Raw genomic sequence first — 16,951 nt, 5'->3', positions numbered from 1 at the left:
GATCTGATCACCCAAGAGGCGTGTTAATTCCAGCTGTAAACAGGGCCTCAAAGTCAAATGAGTGTAGCTGCTTCTTTCAGTGACAGAAGGAATTCATTAAAGTATTTCTTTAACGTTGAAAATCTGCTGATTTCCAATCTGAAATATGTCTGTGAAGATACTCATTCATCCAGGTCATGGTACTTCTAAGTGCTTTCCAAAATCCAGCTGCCTTTAGAAAGCACTTAGATGTTTGACTCTGAAAGCATAATTGTTTTTGGCTGCGACCATGCCCCAACATTAGCCTTAACCTCCCACGTGATGAAGACCTTGGAGAGGATTCTGCTGAACCACCTCTGTCACCTGGTGGGCAGCGAGCTGGACCCCCTCCAGTTTGCTTATTGTCCAAGCATCAGCGTGGAGGATGCAGTCATCTACCTGCTTCGTCTATCTCTTTCCCATCTGCAGCTGTTAGGCTGGCAAGCCACCAAATAGCTGAACCCAGAGATGCAGACCCGGAGACAGGACTTGTGTGAAACAGAAATAAATTTATTAACAAAACGGGAACAGAAAACGCACTCAACAAGCGGAGAAAAAAACAAACAAAAGACGCACTCGAAAACAGAGTGGATGAAACACAAGGAGCTCCGACGAAGCGGGTATGACGAACGAGGCACGCGTGGGAGCGGCAGGAAACACTGAATAAAGAAAAACACAGCACACAGTAAGTGGCTGGAATGTAGACAACAAAAAACACTTTCTCTGAGAAGAGAAGGAAACAAGAGACGTAGTACTTACAAACCAGTTGACCAAACACAGTCATGGGAGGATGAGAGAGAATAATCCGGCGACTGGGAGAAGACTGCATGCTCCTTAAATACTCCAAACAATGAGGCAGTGTGCTCCAGGTGAGCACCTGGAGGCGGAGCCGGCTGCCGGTACAGGGATGCCCAGCCGCGGGAACAGGGGTGACAGACAGACACACACAGGGAAAAGGGGAGGAGACACAAAAAGACCACTGCTCAGGGGGAAGCCGGAATGAGCCGGCGTAGACTGCCACTTGGCTGCATGGACCACCGAATACTTCACCAACATACCACAGTATGTGAGGCTTCATGACTGCAAGTCTGATGTGGTAGTTTGGATTCGAACACAGCACATACAGCTGCCACATCCAAAAGTTATCCAATGATACAGCCATTGTTGGACATGTATCACAGGGGAATGAATTGGAATACACTTCGTCAACTGGTGTGGACTGAGCCACCTGCACATAAACGCCAGCAAGACGAAGCAGGTCGTAACTGATTTCCGAAGCAATGTACCACAGACTACACCAATGAACATCCAGGGCTTGGACACTGAGATTGTGGGGGATTGCAAATACTTGGGTGTTCACCTCAACAACAAACTGGACTGGACAAATAACACAGATGCCCTGTACAGGAGGGGCCAAAGCCATCTGCACCTCCTAAGAAGACTGAGGTCCTTTGGAGTATGGGGCTCTGCCCTGCGTGTGGACCGGGGGGCTCTGCACTATGGGGTCCACCCCGGTTTATCTGGGTCGGGGGTCTCTGTTGCGGCTCATATTATTACACTGACAGTTTCGCTGGGGTGGGCGTATGTGTGTGTGTGTGTGTGTGTGTGTGTGTGTGTGTGTGTGTGTGTGTGTGTGTGTGTGTGTGTGTGTGTGGTTGTGTGTGTGCATGATGTAGGTCTGTGGGCGTGATGGGGGGGTGGTATTTGCTATGATATTGCTATTTTATGTTTTTATCTTTTGTCAAGCACCTTGTGTTGAATTTTTATGTATGAAAGGTGCTATACAAATAAAGATTGATTGATTGATTGATTGATTGATTGATTGATTGATTGATTGATTGATTGATTGATTGATTGATGTCGGACACTGTTAAAAACATTTTAGGACTCTGTGGTGGCATCTGCAGTTTCCTATGCAGTGGTCTGCTGGGGCTGTGGGAGTTCTGAGAGGGACAGGAAACGCTTAACACACTGGTCAAGAGAGCTGGTTCTGTCCTGGACTGCCCTCTGGACAGTATCTAGGAGGTGGGTGAGAGGAGGATGTTGGACAAGATTCTGAATGGAAAGTTTAGTTTCTAAAAGTTGCCAGATGGGTCGACTGACAAAACCAAACTGAGTTATCACCGCAGCACATCCAGTCTGAAATACCACTTGATGGCCAAACACACAGCGAATGCGAATTCTCCGCTGCCTCCTTGTCAAAACCAGGCGACAATGGACGAGTTTCGACAGACACATATGGATGATGTTATGTTGAAAGGAAACTTAAGAAAGGAAAGTTTCAGCCATGGTTTAACTGCACTATAGGCTGAGTCCTAGTTTACAATGATGTGCACTTTGTAATTTGCAGTTTGTAGTTTATTGACAGTGTTAAATTGTGTGAGATTTGATTCATTCAAATGTGAACGACTGCTCAAGGTGAGAATGTTAGTGTGAAATATAACACGACACGTTGTTGTTTTCAATAAAAAAAAACATTTGCACAAAGCAAGCCGATCCACTATTCCATGTTGATAAGAGCATTAAAATGATAATTCAAGGGACATTTAGAATAGATGAAAATGTGTGATTAATTTGTGATTAATCGTGAGTTAACTACAACATTCATGAGATTGATCACGATCAAATATTTAAATCGACTGACAGCCCTACTTTTGACATTTATTAAAGGCAACAGATTGCCCAGATGAGTTTTTTTATCCAAAGCAACGTACATATGAATTCAGACACTGATGGCACAGCATCGGGAGCAGTTTTTGGGGTTCAATATCCTGCCCAAGGATTCTTCGGCATGTAGACTGCCGTGTCCAGGGATTGAACCACCAACATCCTGATCAGGGTGGCTGCTTGGCTTATTCCCAGATGAACTTCAGAGACAAATCACCCAGTTTCTCTTCAAGAAGTTGATCAACTCTTTCACTCTGAGCTGCAGTAAGGTGGTTCTTCCAGTCACCGATCTGACCTGTAATGAAAAAACATGAGCTCTATCTGATGTCTGTTTACATGTTTCTGTACAGGTTCTACAGTTACATTACCTTTGCGCATGAAGTCTCCCTGCAGCTTCTCTTCTGGCATAAACTCATAGTTGGCTTTTGGGTCTTTCTTCATGTTCTTAAATTTAGACTTTTCTACAACTTGTTCAATGTCTGCTTCACTCAGGTTTTTCCCCAAGAAGGTGCAGATCTTAGTCACAGCCGTCTTCAGGTCCTGAAAGAGAAACAGAAACCAAACAGAACAATTTAAACACTGACGAATAACTTTGTGTTTACCGTCAATATTCAAATAAACGTGGCCCTTTCTAGTCAACAGTTTTACACAGATCTGTAATGTCTGTGTTGGATTCCTCAAACCATTTTGAAATTCATGTACATGAAAATACTGAACAGGCAAAAAAACACATCTTACCAAAATCATGTCCTCATAGGTCAAGTAGAGGATGTTGTACTGGTCTTTAGCTAAATGCCAATCTCTGATGTGGTCAAACCAGGATGATACTCCAACTGTATTCACATTTTCATTAAAAATGAAGGGTCAGATTGAATATATTAACCCTAAGAGCTTACAAATACAATCAACATGGCACAAGAGAAGCTGAAGTTCAAGTTCAGTAGGACGGTTAGTCCAACACTTTGGATAACATCACAGAAATACATAGTAATTCATCATTTCTGCATATGTGCAGAGCAATGTTTCTGCAGAGTTACAAAATCTACTGAATGCAACAGAAAAGAGCTGCTGTACATTACAATGATACAAGGAAGCACTGATCATTCAGCACTGAAGGAACCAAACGACTGTATGTCTGTACTCAATTAATTTTTAACTGTTCTCATCATTAAATTGTTGATGATAATGTCTCTAATCAAGTGATTTGTATTTATTTATGCTGTCATCACAAATATAGTTCAGATGTTACGGCCATCAACGTCATCCCCCTTGTTTGTCTAACCCGCCGTGCATTGGAGGAGTGTGTGTGCAGAGCAGGCGGAGTAGACCTCAGCGCAGGATTGGCTCATCTCCCCGGAAAACTGCCGCCGAGCTGGTGCGCTCCGCCTGCCCGGATAAGTCATCCTCTGACAGCATGTCTCTTCTGGTCGCCCGTGAACGTCTGTGTGCCGCGCAACGGGCTGACCCGACACTGAAGAAGTGTTTCACCAATGTGGTGAGTGCCGACAAAGCAAGAGTTGAGAAGGTCGCATATCTCCTTAATAATGAAGGTTTGGTGCGTAAGTGGTCTCCTGCTAACACTGACTCTGAATTGAACGCTGTCTACCAGATTGTTATCCCCACTGGGTACCACCAGCATGTTTTATCTGTGAAAGTCAGTGGTCAGGACATCTAGGTGTAACAAAAACCTACCTAAAGTGACATTTGAAAATATGGTTGTTGCCATGTTTGCCAAACCAGATCATTCCTCCAGCTCCACTGCATCCTATACCCGCAATAGGGGAGCCGTTCGAACGGGTAATAGTGGATTGTGTTGGTCCCTTGCCCCATACAAAGAGTGGGAATCAGTATCTACTCATCATTATGTGCACCACTACACACTTTCCTGAAGCTGTCCCACTGCATAAAATAACAACAAGCTCTGTGGTGAAAGCCTTAACAAAGTTTTTCTTCACGTTCGGTCTCCCTCAGGTAATCCAAACTGATCAAGGCACAAACTTCCAGTCGAGACTTTTCAAACAAGTCCTTGGCCGTTTCTCAATATGCGTTCTTCTCTGTACTTGTGTTCTTGTGTACTTGAGAAATGTCATCACTCTGAGTCCAAGTACTGTTCCAATTCTCAAGTCCGCATCTCGACAAGTACACTCAAATACCCGGATGTGTTCTTGCCCCTCCCACTTTATTGAGTATGCATCGGATGGTGACTTGTGCGGATTTGGGGCAACCACGTATCCCAGAATGCATTTCGTCGCAACGATGCCGGAGGAGAGGACTCACAACTATAAGTTACAAGTTTGGAAATACTGCTGTTTTAGTAGTACGGAATGTGGTTTTAAGATTATTTTATGTAAGAAAGTGGATGTTAAAACTTAAAATCTGTGGTCGATTCATCACGATAGCGCGTAGTTTAAAATTTGCTCCAAAGTTTTCGGAGATGTGTCGTCCTGCTAACGTCATCAAGTACGCTGCTGTCCCAATTGCAGAATGACGGTCCTGCGTCCTCCCGTCCTGGAGAGACTGTACTCCCAAGTCGAACTTGCTAAGTCCAAACTACTACTAACTGCCAAGTTCGTAAGTCCGAACTTGGCGTACTTGGTATTGAGAAACGGCCCTTGAGTCACTTGCGGACAGGATGCTGAAAGGCTTGAGTGGACCGGCAGTCAGGGCGGCTGAAGAGCAGCGTGCCTTTTGTGTATGGCCGTATTATTAGTGTGAGAGGCATTTTTGAATTATTTGAAGGACTGGGCCAGGGCCAGTTTCAACACTGATGTTAATAGTTTACACAGAGCTAGTGAATACAGTACCTTGTTTAGCGCACATTAGCAAGGAGAGGGTGCTGATTTGCTGTTTATGTTAAATTTTAGTTAAGCAGAGAGGCTTTTGAATTCAGTACTGTATTGGCCATCATCATCCAGACTGAGGTAGCTCACCATTGCCCTTAAAATAATCTTCAAAAAAATGTTCAAAGCTCTTGGGCGTGTCTATTGTTGTGATGATATGACTGAAGTGGTAATAGGAGACGATGTTGTCCTTTGGGTTCCGCATCACATAGACAATCTGAAAAACAACAAACAACAATCAGACCAGAGCTGAAAACAAACTTCTCACCTCCATGCCAAAATCCATTCAAATAATTCACTATTTTATGATCCCTTAACTTGCAGCTCAGGCACAAACTGAACAAACATTCCTATCAGATAACTAAATGGTGCACTAAATCACAAATTTTGAATTTACACAATGATTTTTCAGAAAATGTAAGTGCATGACCACTATTACATAGTTGTAGTATATGTAATGGAATGCACTTACATACATTTTTTCTGTCTTAGGGGCAAAGTGCTTTACGTGCCTCACATTCACCACTCAAACACACACTTGCAGACTGATGGCAATGGAGCTCTGATGAAAGGCACTGGTCTGTGCATCAGGAGTAACTTTGTGTACATAATTAGATTTGTTTCTTAAAGGGTGAAATGTGTTGATTATTCAAACACCTCATTTGTGAGGATTTGTTGCTTTGACCCATCTTAATTATAAATTCTTCCTAACTGAATTGAGTATTTTGGGGGTTTAGACTGTTGCTTGAACGAAATGCAATGTTAAGATATTACCTTGGACATTTCATGGACCAAACAATTAATCCACTCCTTCCAGTCCACCAAGAAAATAATCAGCAGATGAATTATTTGCAACCCCACTCATAACTGTGACTTACCACAAGATATTAACTTTAATCAGTTTAGTTTTATTGTTTGTGACTTTCCTGATATATTTTTAGTTTTTATTTATTTGGCAGGATTGAGCTTCCCTACATTTCTGAGCTTTGCCTTCTTGTCCTTCAGTCCGGGAGGCATGAGAGCAGGGGTGAGGTGAGAGACAAAGAGCCGAGGAGAAGGTCTGAGAGCATAATCTGCTCGATCCTCCCTGTACTCCAGCGATGGCATCTGCTCCATGTTGTTTGGATATTCATTCAGACCTCCACCTAACTAACAGATGGAGATGATGATTTGCTGAGTCCATATTGTGCCTGTGGGGGGACAAAATTGAAGATATGAGATATCATACCTGATCAGTAAATCTGTTCCCAGCCAGGACAAAACTGTCAATGCAAATAATGAGATCTGGAAGAGTTTGTCTCACTGACCTGACTTTGGATAAGTGACGAGGAATATGTCACTATCTCGAACTTCAAAGCTCTGGAGTGAATCAATGTACTCTGCAGTTGTGTATCCGATGGGAAAGTTGTAGTTTTTATATCTGCAGAGCTTGTCAGTGATCTGCTCCATGTTGCTGCTGAATCACACAGTAAACTGAGAGAAATGTTTGTATATGGGATGAGAGAGGAGCAAAAAAACAGGGAGAGGAGCTGGACTCTGGACTTTGAATTGCTCATGACTGGCTGTATCAGAGAGTTATAAACTTTATCTGTAAGTGTATCATTTGCATTTTGGTTTCTTGGCAGCTTTATACATTGTTAAGTTCACATAATGATTAATCAGCTGAAAAAACAATAGCATGCAAGTGGGGTGAGGACTGTTTAAACGGTGCTAAACAAAGGCAAACATGAATGTACAGAAAGTCTGCAAAAACCTGGACTTAAAGGGTTTTAAAGTGAGGGACAATTAATTATTCCAATTTGTCATTTGCCATTTGGCATAGGCTTTTATCCAAAGCTATGTACATATGAGATTTTCATGCAACACAAGCAAGGTTCTAGACAGGAGAGAACAACAACAATACTCTCTGGTCCAACTGGACATAGGTGCTACGAGACAGTGCTACGAAGTAGTGCAGTAAGTGCATAGAGTCGACCAAGAGTTCTTTTTTTTTTTTCTTAATTTAAAGACCAAGGTGTTCAGTAAAGAGCTTGGTCTTCAGTCTTTTTCTAAAGATTGCGAGGGATTGGAGTTTGGTAACTTGTTGCACAACCTGGGAACCACATAAGAAAAGAGTCTAGCTAGCAACTTAGGGCTTTTTGGAGATGGCAGCACTAGGCACCGTTCCTGGGCAGAGCGTCATGAGCAGGAGCATAAACCTGATTGAGGGAGTTCAGGTAGGTCGAAGTGGTTTTGGTGGCAATTTTGTACGCAAGCATCAAGGAGTTATACTTGATCGTTTGGGCTGGGCTTGGGTTGCATGCTCAGACAGGTAGGGTCTGATCTTCCTGATGTTGTACAGGGCAAATCAGCATGACCGAGCAAGAGAGGTCACATGTTCTTTAAAAGTAAGCTGGTCATCGATCAAGACACCCGAGTTTCTGGCATATTTTGCAGGAGTGAGCAGACCCAAGTCAAGCTGAATACTGATCTGTTGTTGTATAGAGGGACCAGCTGGGATGACAAGGAGCTCAGTCTCTGACAGGTTAAGCTGAAGGTGTCGTTCCTTCATCCATGCCAAGACATCGGCAAGGTATGCTGATATCCGAGCCGAGACCATGGGGTCATTTGGCAGGAATGAAAGGAGAAGCTGGGTATTGTCTGCATATGAATGGTATGAGAGGCCATGTGAGTGGATGACTACAGCAAGTGTGCTGGTGTATATTGAGAAGAGAAGGGGTCCAAGCACTGACCCTTGTGGTACCCCTGTGGACAGGCAGGGGGATTTGGACACTTCTCCCCTCCAAGATACTGCAAAGGATCTCACTTAGAGGTAGGACTCAAACCAGAGCGGTAACCATGATTGCATGATATTCGAATGAGGAGCGGTTGCTTAGAGGAGTGAGCTTGGTGAATATCCAGTTTTTGGAAATGAGTGCGCCTGTGCCATCTCCACGTCCATCAGGACGAGGTGTGTGGGAGAAAGTAGAGTCAGCTGAAAGCACAGCTGCTCTGGCTGTGTTTTCTGGATGGATCCAGGTTTCGGTCCGGGCTAGGATCTGAATTTGATGTAGCTTTACAGGAGCTTGGATGAATTCGGTTTTGTTTACAGCAGACTGGCAATTCCATAGGGCAAAGGAAAAAGCAGTGTGAGGAGCTGAGGTTTTTCTGAGTGAGTCATGGTTCTCAGGATTGCATCGGCCACCTTTTATGGCCAATACATTTTTCCCCATGCCCTGTAGGACCGGAATATATTGATAGCACATGGTGTGCGCAGAGAGGCAGCAGGAGTAGTGGTGGTGACCTGTGTCCCCTGTGTCCCTGCTCAGTGGACTCACGCAAGTAGACTCGCAGGTCTTTACCATTCATCCACTCAAGCGCACACATACTGATGACGATGGGACTGCCATGCAAAGCATTGGCCTGTACATCAGGAGTAATTGACCTATTACATAATTAGATTTGGTTTTAGGAATGAAACTTAATGATTGTTCCAGCATCTCATTTATGAGAATTTGCTGTCTTTACCCATCTTACATAATTCTGAATTAAATATTTTTGGATGCAGTTGTAAGGATTTACCTTTGGCTCTGAGAAATTTTTGCAAGGACTTTCTGACATTTCATGGACCAATCAATTAATTTATTCCTTCCGATTGCATATGGCTCAAGAGAGGAGCAGGAAAACCAGATAGAGGACCTTGACTCATAATGGACACATAATTAGCTCTATCAGAGAATCATAAACATTTACAAGCAAGTGCATCACTTTCTTGGCAGCTTTATACTTTGTTAGAGTGACATAACATAATAATGAATCAGAATTTTAAATGTTTTAAGGGTTTAAAGGTTTTAAAGGGAGCCTTCAGCCTTCACCACATATAAAAAAACACAATTTAATTCCTTCTGACATTAAATAAAGACAACAGATTGGCCAACTGAGTTTATTGCTGGTCTTGTTCATGTGTGTTCATATTTATCATACAGAAGCCCAATCATTGGGCACAAAGTGTGTTAAAGGGTCCTTTTCTGGTGCAGTTTACACATTAGCAGCTACTGTGTATGTTGTGAGACACACACACTGTCAATGAATATGAACATGTAAGCATCTCATGGTCGGTGTGGCTGCTCTGCTTATTCCCAGATGAACTTCAGAGACAAATCACCCAGTTTCTCCTTAAGGAGCGTGTCAACTCTTTCACTCTGAGCTGCAGTAAAGTGGTTCTTCCAGTCACCGATCTGACCTGTAATGAAAAACCTGAACTCTATCTGATGTCTGTTCACGTGTTTCTGTACAAGTGCTACAGTTACATTACCTTTGCGCATGAAGTCTCCCTTCATTTGCTCTTCTGGTAGAAACTCATAGTTGGCTTTTGGGTCTTTCTTCATGTTCTTGAATGTAGATTTTTCTACAACTTGTTCAATGGCTGCTTCACTCAGGTTTTTCCCCAAGAAGGTGCAGATCTTAGTTACAGCCGTCTTCAGGTCCTGAAAGAGAAACAGAAGTCCAACACAACAAGTTTAAACACTGATGAATATCTTTGTGTTTACAGTACAATATTCAAATAAACGTGGCCCTTTCTAGTTGACAGTTTTACACAGATCTGTAATGTCTGCATTCAATTCCTCGAACCATTTTAAAGTTCAAGCAACATGAAAACACTGAACAACCACAAGCAAAAAAACACATCTTACCAAAATCATGTCCTCATAGGTCAGGTAGAGGATGTTGTACTGGTCCTTAGCTAAATGCCAATCTCTGATGTGGTCAAACCAGGATGATCCAAAAACTGCATAATAGAATAATGTAACCCATAATAAAGAGAAAATAGCTGCTGTACATTACAATAATACAAGAAAGCACTGATCATTCAGCACTGAAGGAACCAAATTTTGTAAGAGTTTTCTTGGCTGAAAAAGATTTTTTTTTTAAATAGCAATCTTAAACTGTTGACATTGTTGATGAAAATGTTCATAATCAAGTGCTTTATACTTGTAGCTAATGACACATTTTAAAAAACATTTCCTTCCAGTCTTTCATTCATGTCATCATGATCAGACGCTTTTCATCTAAACTTTGTCAGCACTGGATTGGTCATCATAATCCAGACTCTGAGGTAACTCACCGTTGCCCCTCAAATACTCTTCAAAAAATTGCTCAAAGCTCTTGGGTTCATCCAAGAGGGTGAAGATACGACTGAAGTGGAAACAGGAGACGATGTTGTCCTTTGGGTTCCGCATCACATAGACAATCTGAATAAAAATAAATAAATAAATAAAAAATCTATCAAAAAAACTATGAATTTCTTTTGAAATCATGAAGAAGTCACTCCATGTTTCAAATAACAGTATTGGGGGCCTTAAAACCATAAACTTTGTATTTGAATTTGTGTTGTTTTAGAGGAAATTTTTGTTCTTCTTGTGGTGATTCAACAGTAAATTAGCATACTGGCTTTCTTTGGTTATTCACATGCTTCTCTTTTCGGCCAATCAGCTGCACGTTAAAAGGGAACCACATGGCTCCTTATGCAGCTTCCGGTTATGCCAACAACAATCTCACTTCTGCGCTGCAGGCGGTGCGAGAAATGGCAGAAGCGGGGAAAGCGCAGGGGTATCCGAGTCAGGATAGCGGCAAATCCACACAAACCAGCTATACCATCTATTGTACACGCCAATGTACACTCCTTGCCCAACAAACTGGACTATATACACCTTCTGAGATCGACCCAGCAGACCATGAGAGAGTGCTGTGTTTTCGTTTTTACGGAAACATGGCTCAATAACAGCATACCGGACTCCGCCATCCAGCTGGACCGGCTAACATGCTGCTGAGCACACAGAGCCCTCATTCAGGGAGGTTAGACCCGCGGCGGCGGGGTCTGTGTTTATATCAGGGATGCTTGGCGTCAAGATGTTGTGGTGATTTGGGGGGGTTTGCTTGAACAAAAAAAGGTAATCTTAAGACATTACCTTGGACATTTCATGGACCAAACAATTAATCCATTCCTTCCAATCCATTAAGAAAATAATCAGCAGTTGAATTTTTTGCAACCGCACTCATAACTGTGACTTACCAGATATTCATTTATATATATATTTGGATTTATTGTTTGTAACTTTCCTGATATATATTTTTAGTCTTTATTTACCTGGCATGATTGAGCTTCTATAAAATACTAACCTTTGCCTTCCTGTCCTTCAGTCCCGGAGGCATGAGAGCAGGGGTGAGGTGAGAGGCAAAGAGCCGAGGAGAAGGTCTGAGAGCGTAATCTTCTTGACCCTCCCTGTACTCCAGCCATGGCATCTGTTCCATGTTGTTTGGATATTCATTCAGACCTCCACCTAACTCACAGATGGAGATGATGATCTGCTGAGTCCATATTGTGCCTGTGGGGGGGACAAAATTGAAGTTATCAGACATCATACCTGATCAATAATCTGTTCCCAGCCAGGACAAAACTGTCAATGCAAATAATGAGATCTGGAAGAGTTTGTCTCACTGACCTGACTTTGGATAAGTGACAAGGAATATTTCACTATCTCGAACTTCAAAGCTCTGGAGTGAATCAATGTACTCTGCAGTTGTGAATCCAATGGGAAAGTTGTAGTTTTTATATCTGCAGAGCTTGTCAGTGATCTGCTCCATGTTGCTGCTGAATCACACAGAAAACTGAGAGAAATGTTTGCGTATGGGACGAGAGAGGAGACAAAAACCAGGAAGAGGAACTGGACTCTGGACTTTGAATTACGCATCATTGGCTGTATCAGAGAGTTATAAATATTGACAACCAAGTGCATCACTTGTGTCATATTTTGGTTTCTTGGCAGCTTTATACATTGTTAAATTCACATAATGATGCATCAGACGTACAGCTGAGAAAAGAATAACATGCATGTGGGGTAAGGACGGTTTAAAAGGTGCTAAACAAAGGGAAACATGAATGTACAGAAAGTCTGCAAAGCACAAACCTGGACTCAAAGAATTTTAAAGGGAAGGACAATAAATAATTATTACATGACATGAAACAAACGTGGGTTTTTTTTTCATCTTTGTGAAGTAAATCTTGATTGCACAATGCCATGGCCATGAAATACTGACACCGCTGGTGTCTCTAGAGCCCCCTTGTGGTTAAAATTGAGACACAATACAGTCAGAAATTCCTCCTTGCAGAGTTCTTGTTTAAATCCCTGTTGCACAAAAATGAGTTTTTGCTGATTGTTCCTTTATTTGATTGTTTGAGCTTCACTGAACACAATGATGTCTGTGCAGACACGAACTCCAGACAGCTGTTTTCACTTTGCTTCTGCTGATGGAGGAATGTTTTTCTTGCTTATCATTGCTTCCTATCCCTCTTATATCAAAACTAGACTGGAGGTCAACTGTGGTCAAATATGCATCTTACACAAGCGTGATGTGCAACTTTGAAGAAGAAAGAAAACATACTTGTTATTATCACATCACACAGACAATAAGTTGCACACTACACGCCATGCTTTCCCTGAAATTATTTTCTCCGCATTTTTCCCATCTTCGGTCTGTCAGTTCACCTTCGTCACCATTGGCCAGGTAGTGATCTTCTTGAATGTTTGGTGGTGGGACAGCGGGATTTGAACCAGGGACCTTCTAGCTGTGAGGTGACAGTGTTACCACTTGTGCCACTGTGCTACCCAAGTGTCCTGTACATACATACACTGAGAATAGACCTAACAGAAGAGTGAAGGTGACAAACACCACTGAAGTGTGGAGTCGGCTGCAGTGACCACAGCAGCCTTCACAATATACAAAGAAACACAGATTGATTCGTTTAGACATTCAATAAAGAAAACAGACTGGCCAACTGAGTTTATTGCTGTTCTTGTTCTTGTGTGTTCATATTTATTGTACAGAAATCCAAATAATGGGTCGGAAAGTGTTTTAAAGAGTCATTTTCTGGTGCAGTTTACACATTAGCAGCTACTGTGTATGTTGTAAGTGAGACACACACACTGTCAATGAATAAGAACATGTAAGCATCTCATGGTCGGTGTGGCTGCTCTGCTTATTCCCAGATGAACTTCAGAGACAAATCACCCAGTTTCTCCTCAAGGAGCTTGTCAACTCTTTCACTCTGAGCTGCAGTAAGGTGGTTCTTCCAGTCACCGATCTGACCTGTAATGAAAAACCTGAACTCTATCTGATGTCTGTTCACGTGTTTCTGTACAGGTGCTACAGTTACATTACCTTTGCGCATGAAGTCTCCCTTCATTTGCTCTTCTGGTATAAACTCATAGTTGGCTTTTGGGTCTTTCTTCATGTTCTTAAATGTAGATTTTTCTACAACTTGTTCAATGTCTGCTTCACTCAGGTTTTTCCCCAAGAAGGTGCAGATCTTAGTTACAGCCGTCTTCAGGTCCTGAAAGAGAAACAGAAGCCCAACAGAACAAGATTAAACACTGATGAATAACTCAGTCTCTTTATTAGAAATTGATATTACGTAGATTTGTAAAGTCTGCGTTCATTTCCTCAAACCATTTTAAAGTTCAAGTGACATGAAAACACTAAACAACCACAGGCAAGAAAAACACATCTTACCAAAATCATGTCCTCATAGGTCAGGTAGAGGATGTTGAACTGGTCTTTGGCTAAATGCCAATCTCTGATGTGGTCAAACCAGGATGATCCAAGAACTGCATAACAGAATAATGTAACCCATAATTTCACATTTCCATTATAAATGAAGTGTCTGTTGAATATGTTTATCCTAATATCTTGTGAACACAATTAACATGGCCCAAGAAAAGCTAAAGTTCAAGTGAAGTACCATCAGGAATGGTCAGTCCAACACTTTGGATAACATAACAGAAATAAATAGTAATTCATCATTTCTGCACACATGTGCAGAGCAATGTTTCTGCAGAGTTACAAAATCTACTGAATGCAACAGAAAATAGCTGCTGTACATTACAATGATACAAAGAAGCACTGATCATTCAGCACTGAAGGAACCAAACTTTGTAAGAGTTTTCTTGGCTGAAAAAGATTTTTTTTTTAAATGGCAAGTTTACACTGTTGTCATTTTTGATGAAAATGTTCATGATGAAGTGCTTTATACTTGTAGCTAATGACACAAACTTTAAAAAACATTTCCTTCCAGTCTTTCAGTCACGTCATCATGATCAGACCCTTTTCATCTAAACTTTGTCAGCACTGGATTGGTCATCATAATCCAGATTCTGAGGTAACTCACCGTTGCCCCTCAAATACTCTTCATAAAATTGCTCAAAGCTCTTGGGTTTGTCCAGGAAGGTAAGGACACGACTGAAGTGGAAACAGGAGACAATGTTGTCCTTTGGGTTCCGCATCACATAGACAATCTGAATAAAAACCAAAAAAAAAAAAAAAGAAAACAAACAAACAAAAACTGTTGGCCCAGAGTTTGAACCATTTCATACACTTCTCTCCTCCACGCCAAACTCCATTCAAATAATACCCTCTTTTATGATACCCTCATTTGTAGCTCATACACAGTCTGAATATGGAAGATCATTCCTGCCAGGAAACAAACAAGACTTAACTAAACCACAAATGTTTGATTTGTGTAATATTTTTAGAATGTCAAATGTTTCACAGTCAGAAATGTGTAATACAATCACCGAATAGTTTTTTCTGTTTCCTTGTATTTTTGTTAATTTCTTCCTTAATGGACAAAGAGCTTTATGTGCCTCACATTCATCCACTCAAACACACACTTGTTGACTGATGGTAATGGAGCTCCCACGCAAGGCACTGGTCTGTGCATCAGACTTTGGGCACAGAGACACCTTGACATATGGATGAAAGGAAATGATTGACAGGATATTAATGTGGTGCTAGTTTGATAACTGATCTAGTGCCTAAGTAGATTTGTTATTTAGGGGCTAAAGCATCGTGATTGTTCCAGCATCTCAATTGTGATGATTTGTGGCTTTGATCCATCTGTTATTATCATGGATTGAATATTTGGGGCGGGGGGTTTGCTTGAACAAAAAAAATGCAATTGTAAGACATTACCTTGGACATTTCATGGACCAAACAATTGATCCATTCCTTCCAATCCATTAAGAAAATAATCAGCAGATGAATTATTTGCAACCTCGCTCATAACTGTGACTTACCACAAGATATTCATTTATATATGTGTTCAGATTTATCGTTTGTAACTTTCCTGATATATATATTTTAGTCTTATTTACCTGGCAGGATTGAACTTCCATAAAATACTGACCTTTGTCTTCTTGTCCTTCAGTCCGGGAGGCATGAGAGCAGGGGTGAGGTGAGAGGCAAAGAGCCGAGGAGAAGGTCTTCCAGCATAATCTCGACCCTCCGTGTACTCCAGCCATGGCATCTGTTCAAAGTTGTTTGGATATTCATTCAGACCTCCACCTAACTCACAGATGGAGATGATGATTTGCTGAGTCCATATTGTGCCTGTGGGGGGACAAAATTGAAGATGTGAGACATTATACCTGATCAGTAAATCTGTTCCCAGCCAGGACAAAACTGTCAATGCAAATAATGAGATCTGGAAGAATTTGTCTCACTGACCTGACTTTGGATAAGTGACGAGGAATATGTCACTATCTCGAACTTCAAAGCTCTGGAGTGAATCAATGTACTCTGCAGTTGTGAATCCGATGGGAAAGTTGTAGTTTTTATATCTGCAGAGCTTGTCAGTGATCTGCTCCATGTTGCTGCTGAATCACACAGAAAACTGAGAGAAATGTCTGCGTATGGGACGAGAGAGGCGCAAAAAACAGGCAGAGGTGCTGGACTCTGGACTTTGAATTGCTCATGTTTGGCTGTATCAGAGTTACAACTTTTGATTGGCAAGTGCATCACTTGTGCTGTATTTTGGTTTCTTGGCAGCTTTATGCATTGTTAAATCCACATAATGATGAATCAGACTTACAGCTGAGAAAAGAATAACATGCATGTGGGGTAAGGACTGTTTGAAAGGTGCTAAACAAAGGGAAACATGAATGTACAGAACTTCTGCAATAATTATTACATGAAATGAAACAAACATGGGGCTGCACGGTAGCGCAGCAGGTAGTGCGTGTGCCTCACAGCAAGAACAAAAACATGCTCATTAGGTTAATTGGTGACTCTAAATTGTCCTTAGGTATGAGTGTGACCATGAATGGTTGTATACCCCGCCTCTCGCCCGTCGACAGCTGGGATAGGCTCCAGCTTCATGTTTGAGCTTCACTGAGCACAATGATGCCTGTGCAGACACAAACTCCAGATGGCTGTTTTCATTTTGCTCCTGCTGACGGAGCAATGTTTTTCTTGCTTATCATTGCTTCCTATCCCTCTGATATCAAAACTAGGCTGAAGGCCAACTGTGGTCAAATACGCATCTTACACAAGCGTGATGTGAAACTTTGAAGCCTCCTGTACATACATACATACACTGAGAATGGACTTAA

General features: G+C 41.8%; 2 protein-coding genes and 1 pseudogene across 2 annotated transcripts; all 3 read right to left on the bottom strand.

Moving 5' to 3' along the window:
• Positions 1–2,870: 2,870 nt before the first annotated feature.
• LOC139343883 (amine sulfotransferase-like) lies at positions 2,871–6,974 on the bottom strand (annotated as a pseudogene).
• A 2,663-nt stretch (positions 6,975–9,637) lies between these two features.
• Positions 9,638–12,149, bottom strand: LOC139343848 (amine sulfotransferase-like). The gene is made up of 6 exons (XM_070981677.1): positions 12,008–12,149; positions 11,685–11,890; positions 10,630–10,756; positions 10,199–10,293; positions 9,815–9,991; positions 9,638–9,742 (listed from the first exon to the last, which is right to left on the bottom strand). The coding sequence occupies exons 1-6, from the start codon at positions 12,147–12,149 to the stop codon at positions 9,638–9,640; spliced, it is 852 nt and encodes a 283-aa protein (XP_070837778.1).
• Positions 12,150–13,542: 1,393 nt separating this feature from the next.
• Positions 13,543–16,209, bottom strand: LOC139343837 (amine sulfotransferase-like). Its single transcript, XM_070981663.1, has 6 exons — positions 16,068–16,209; positions 15,748–15,950; positions 14,731–14,857; positions 14,076–14,170; positions 13,720–13,896; positions 13,543–13,647 (listed from the first exon to the last, which is right to left on the bottom strand). The coding sequence occupies exons 1-6, from the start codon at positions 16,207–16,209 to the stop codon at positions 13,543–13,545; spliced, it is 849 nt and encodes a 282-aa protein (XP_070837764.1).
• Positions 16,210–16,951: the final 742 nt, after the last annotated feature.

The sequence above is a fragment of the Chaetodon trifascialis genome, chromosome 15 (assembly GCF_039877785.1).
Source record: "Chaetodon trifascialis isolate fChaTrf1 chromosome 15, fChaTrf1.hap1, whole genome shotgun sequence".
Taxonomy (NCBI): Eukaryota; Metazoa; Chordata; class Actinopteri; order Chaetodontiformes; family Chaetodontidae; genus Chaetodon; species Chaetodon trifascialis.
Note: the sequence above shows the minus strand (reverse complement) of the source record. Positions and strands in the feature narration are given on the sequence as shown.

Bases quoted from the DNA above. Each gene is read 5' to 3' on its own strand.
- LOC139343837 (XM_070981663.1), bottom strand. From the start codon at position 16,209: ATGGAGCAGATCACTGACAAGCTCTGCAGATATAAAAACTACAACTTT. The intron at 15,951-16,067 runs GTCAGTGAGACA...GTCCCCCCACAG, and splicing joins CGTCACTTATCCAAAGTCAG to GCACAATATGGACTCAGCAA. The intron at 14,858-15,747 runs GTCAGTATTTTA...GTTTTTATTCAG, and splicing joins TGAAGGACAAGAAGACAAAG to ATTGTCTATGTGATGCGGAA.
- LOC139343848 (XM_070981677.1), bottom strand. From the start codon at position 12,149: ATGGAGCAGATCACTGACAAGCTCTGCAGATATAAAAACTACAACTTT. The intron at 10,757-11,684 runs GTTAGTATTTTA...ATTTTTATTCAG, and splicing joins TGAAGGACAGGAAGGCAAAG to ATTGTCTATGTGATGCGGAA. The intron at 10,294-10,629 runs GTGAGTTACCTC...TCTATTATGCAG, and splicing joins AGAGTATTTGAGGGGCAACG to TTTTTGGATCATCCTGGTTT.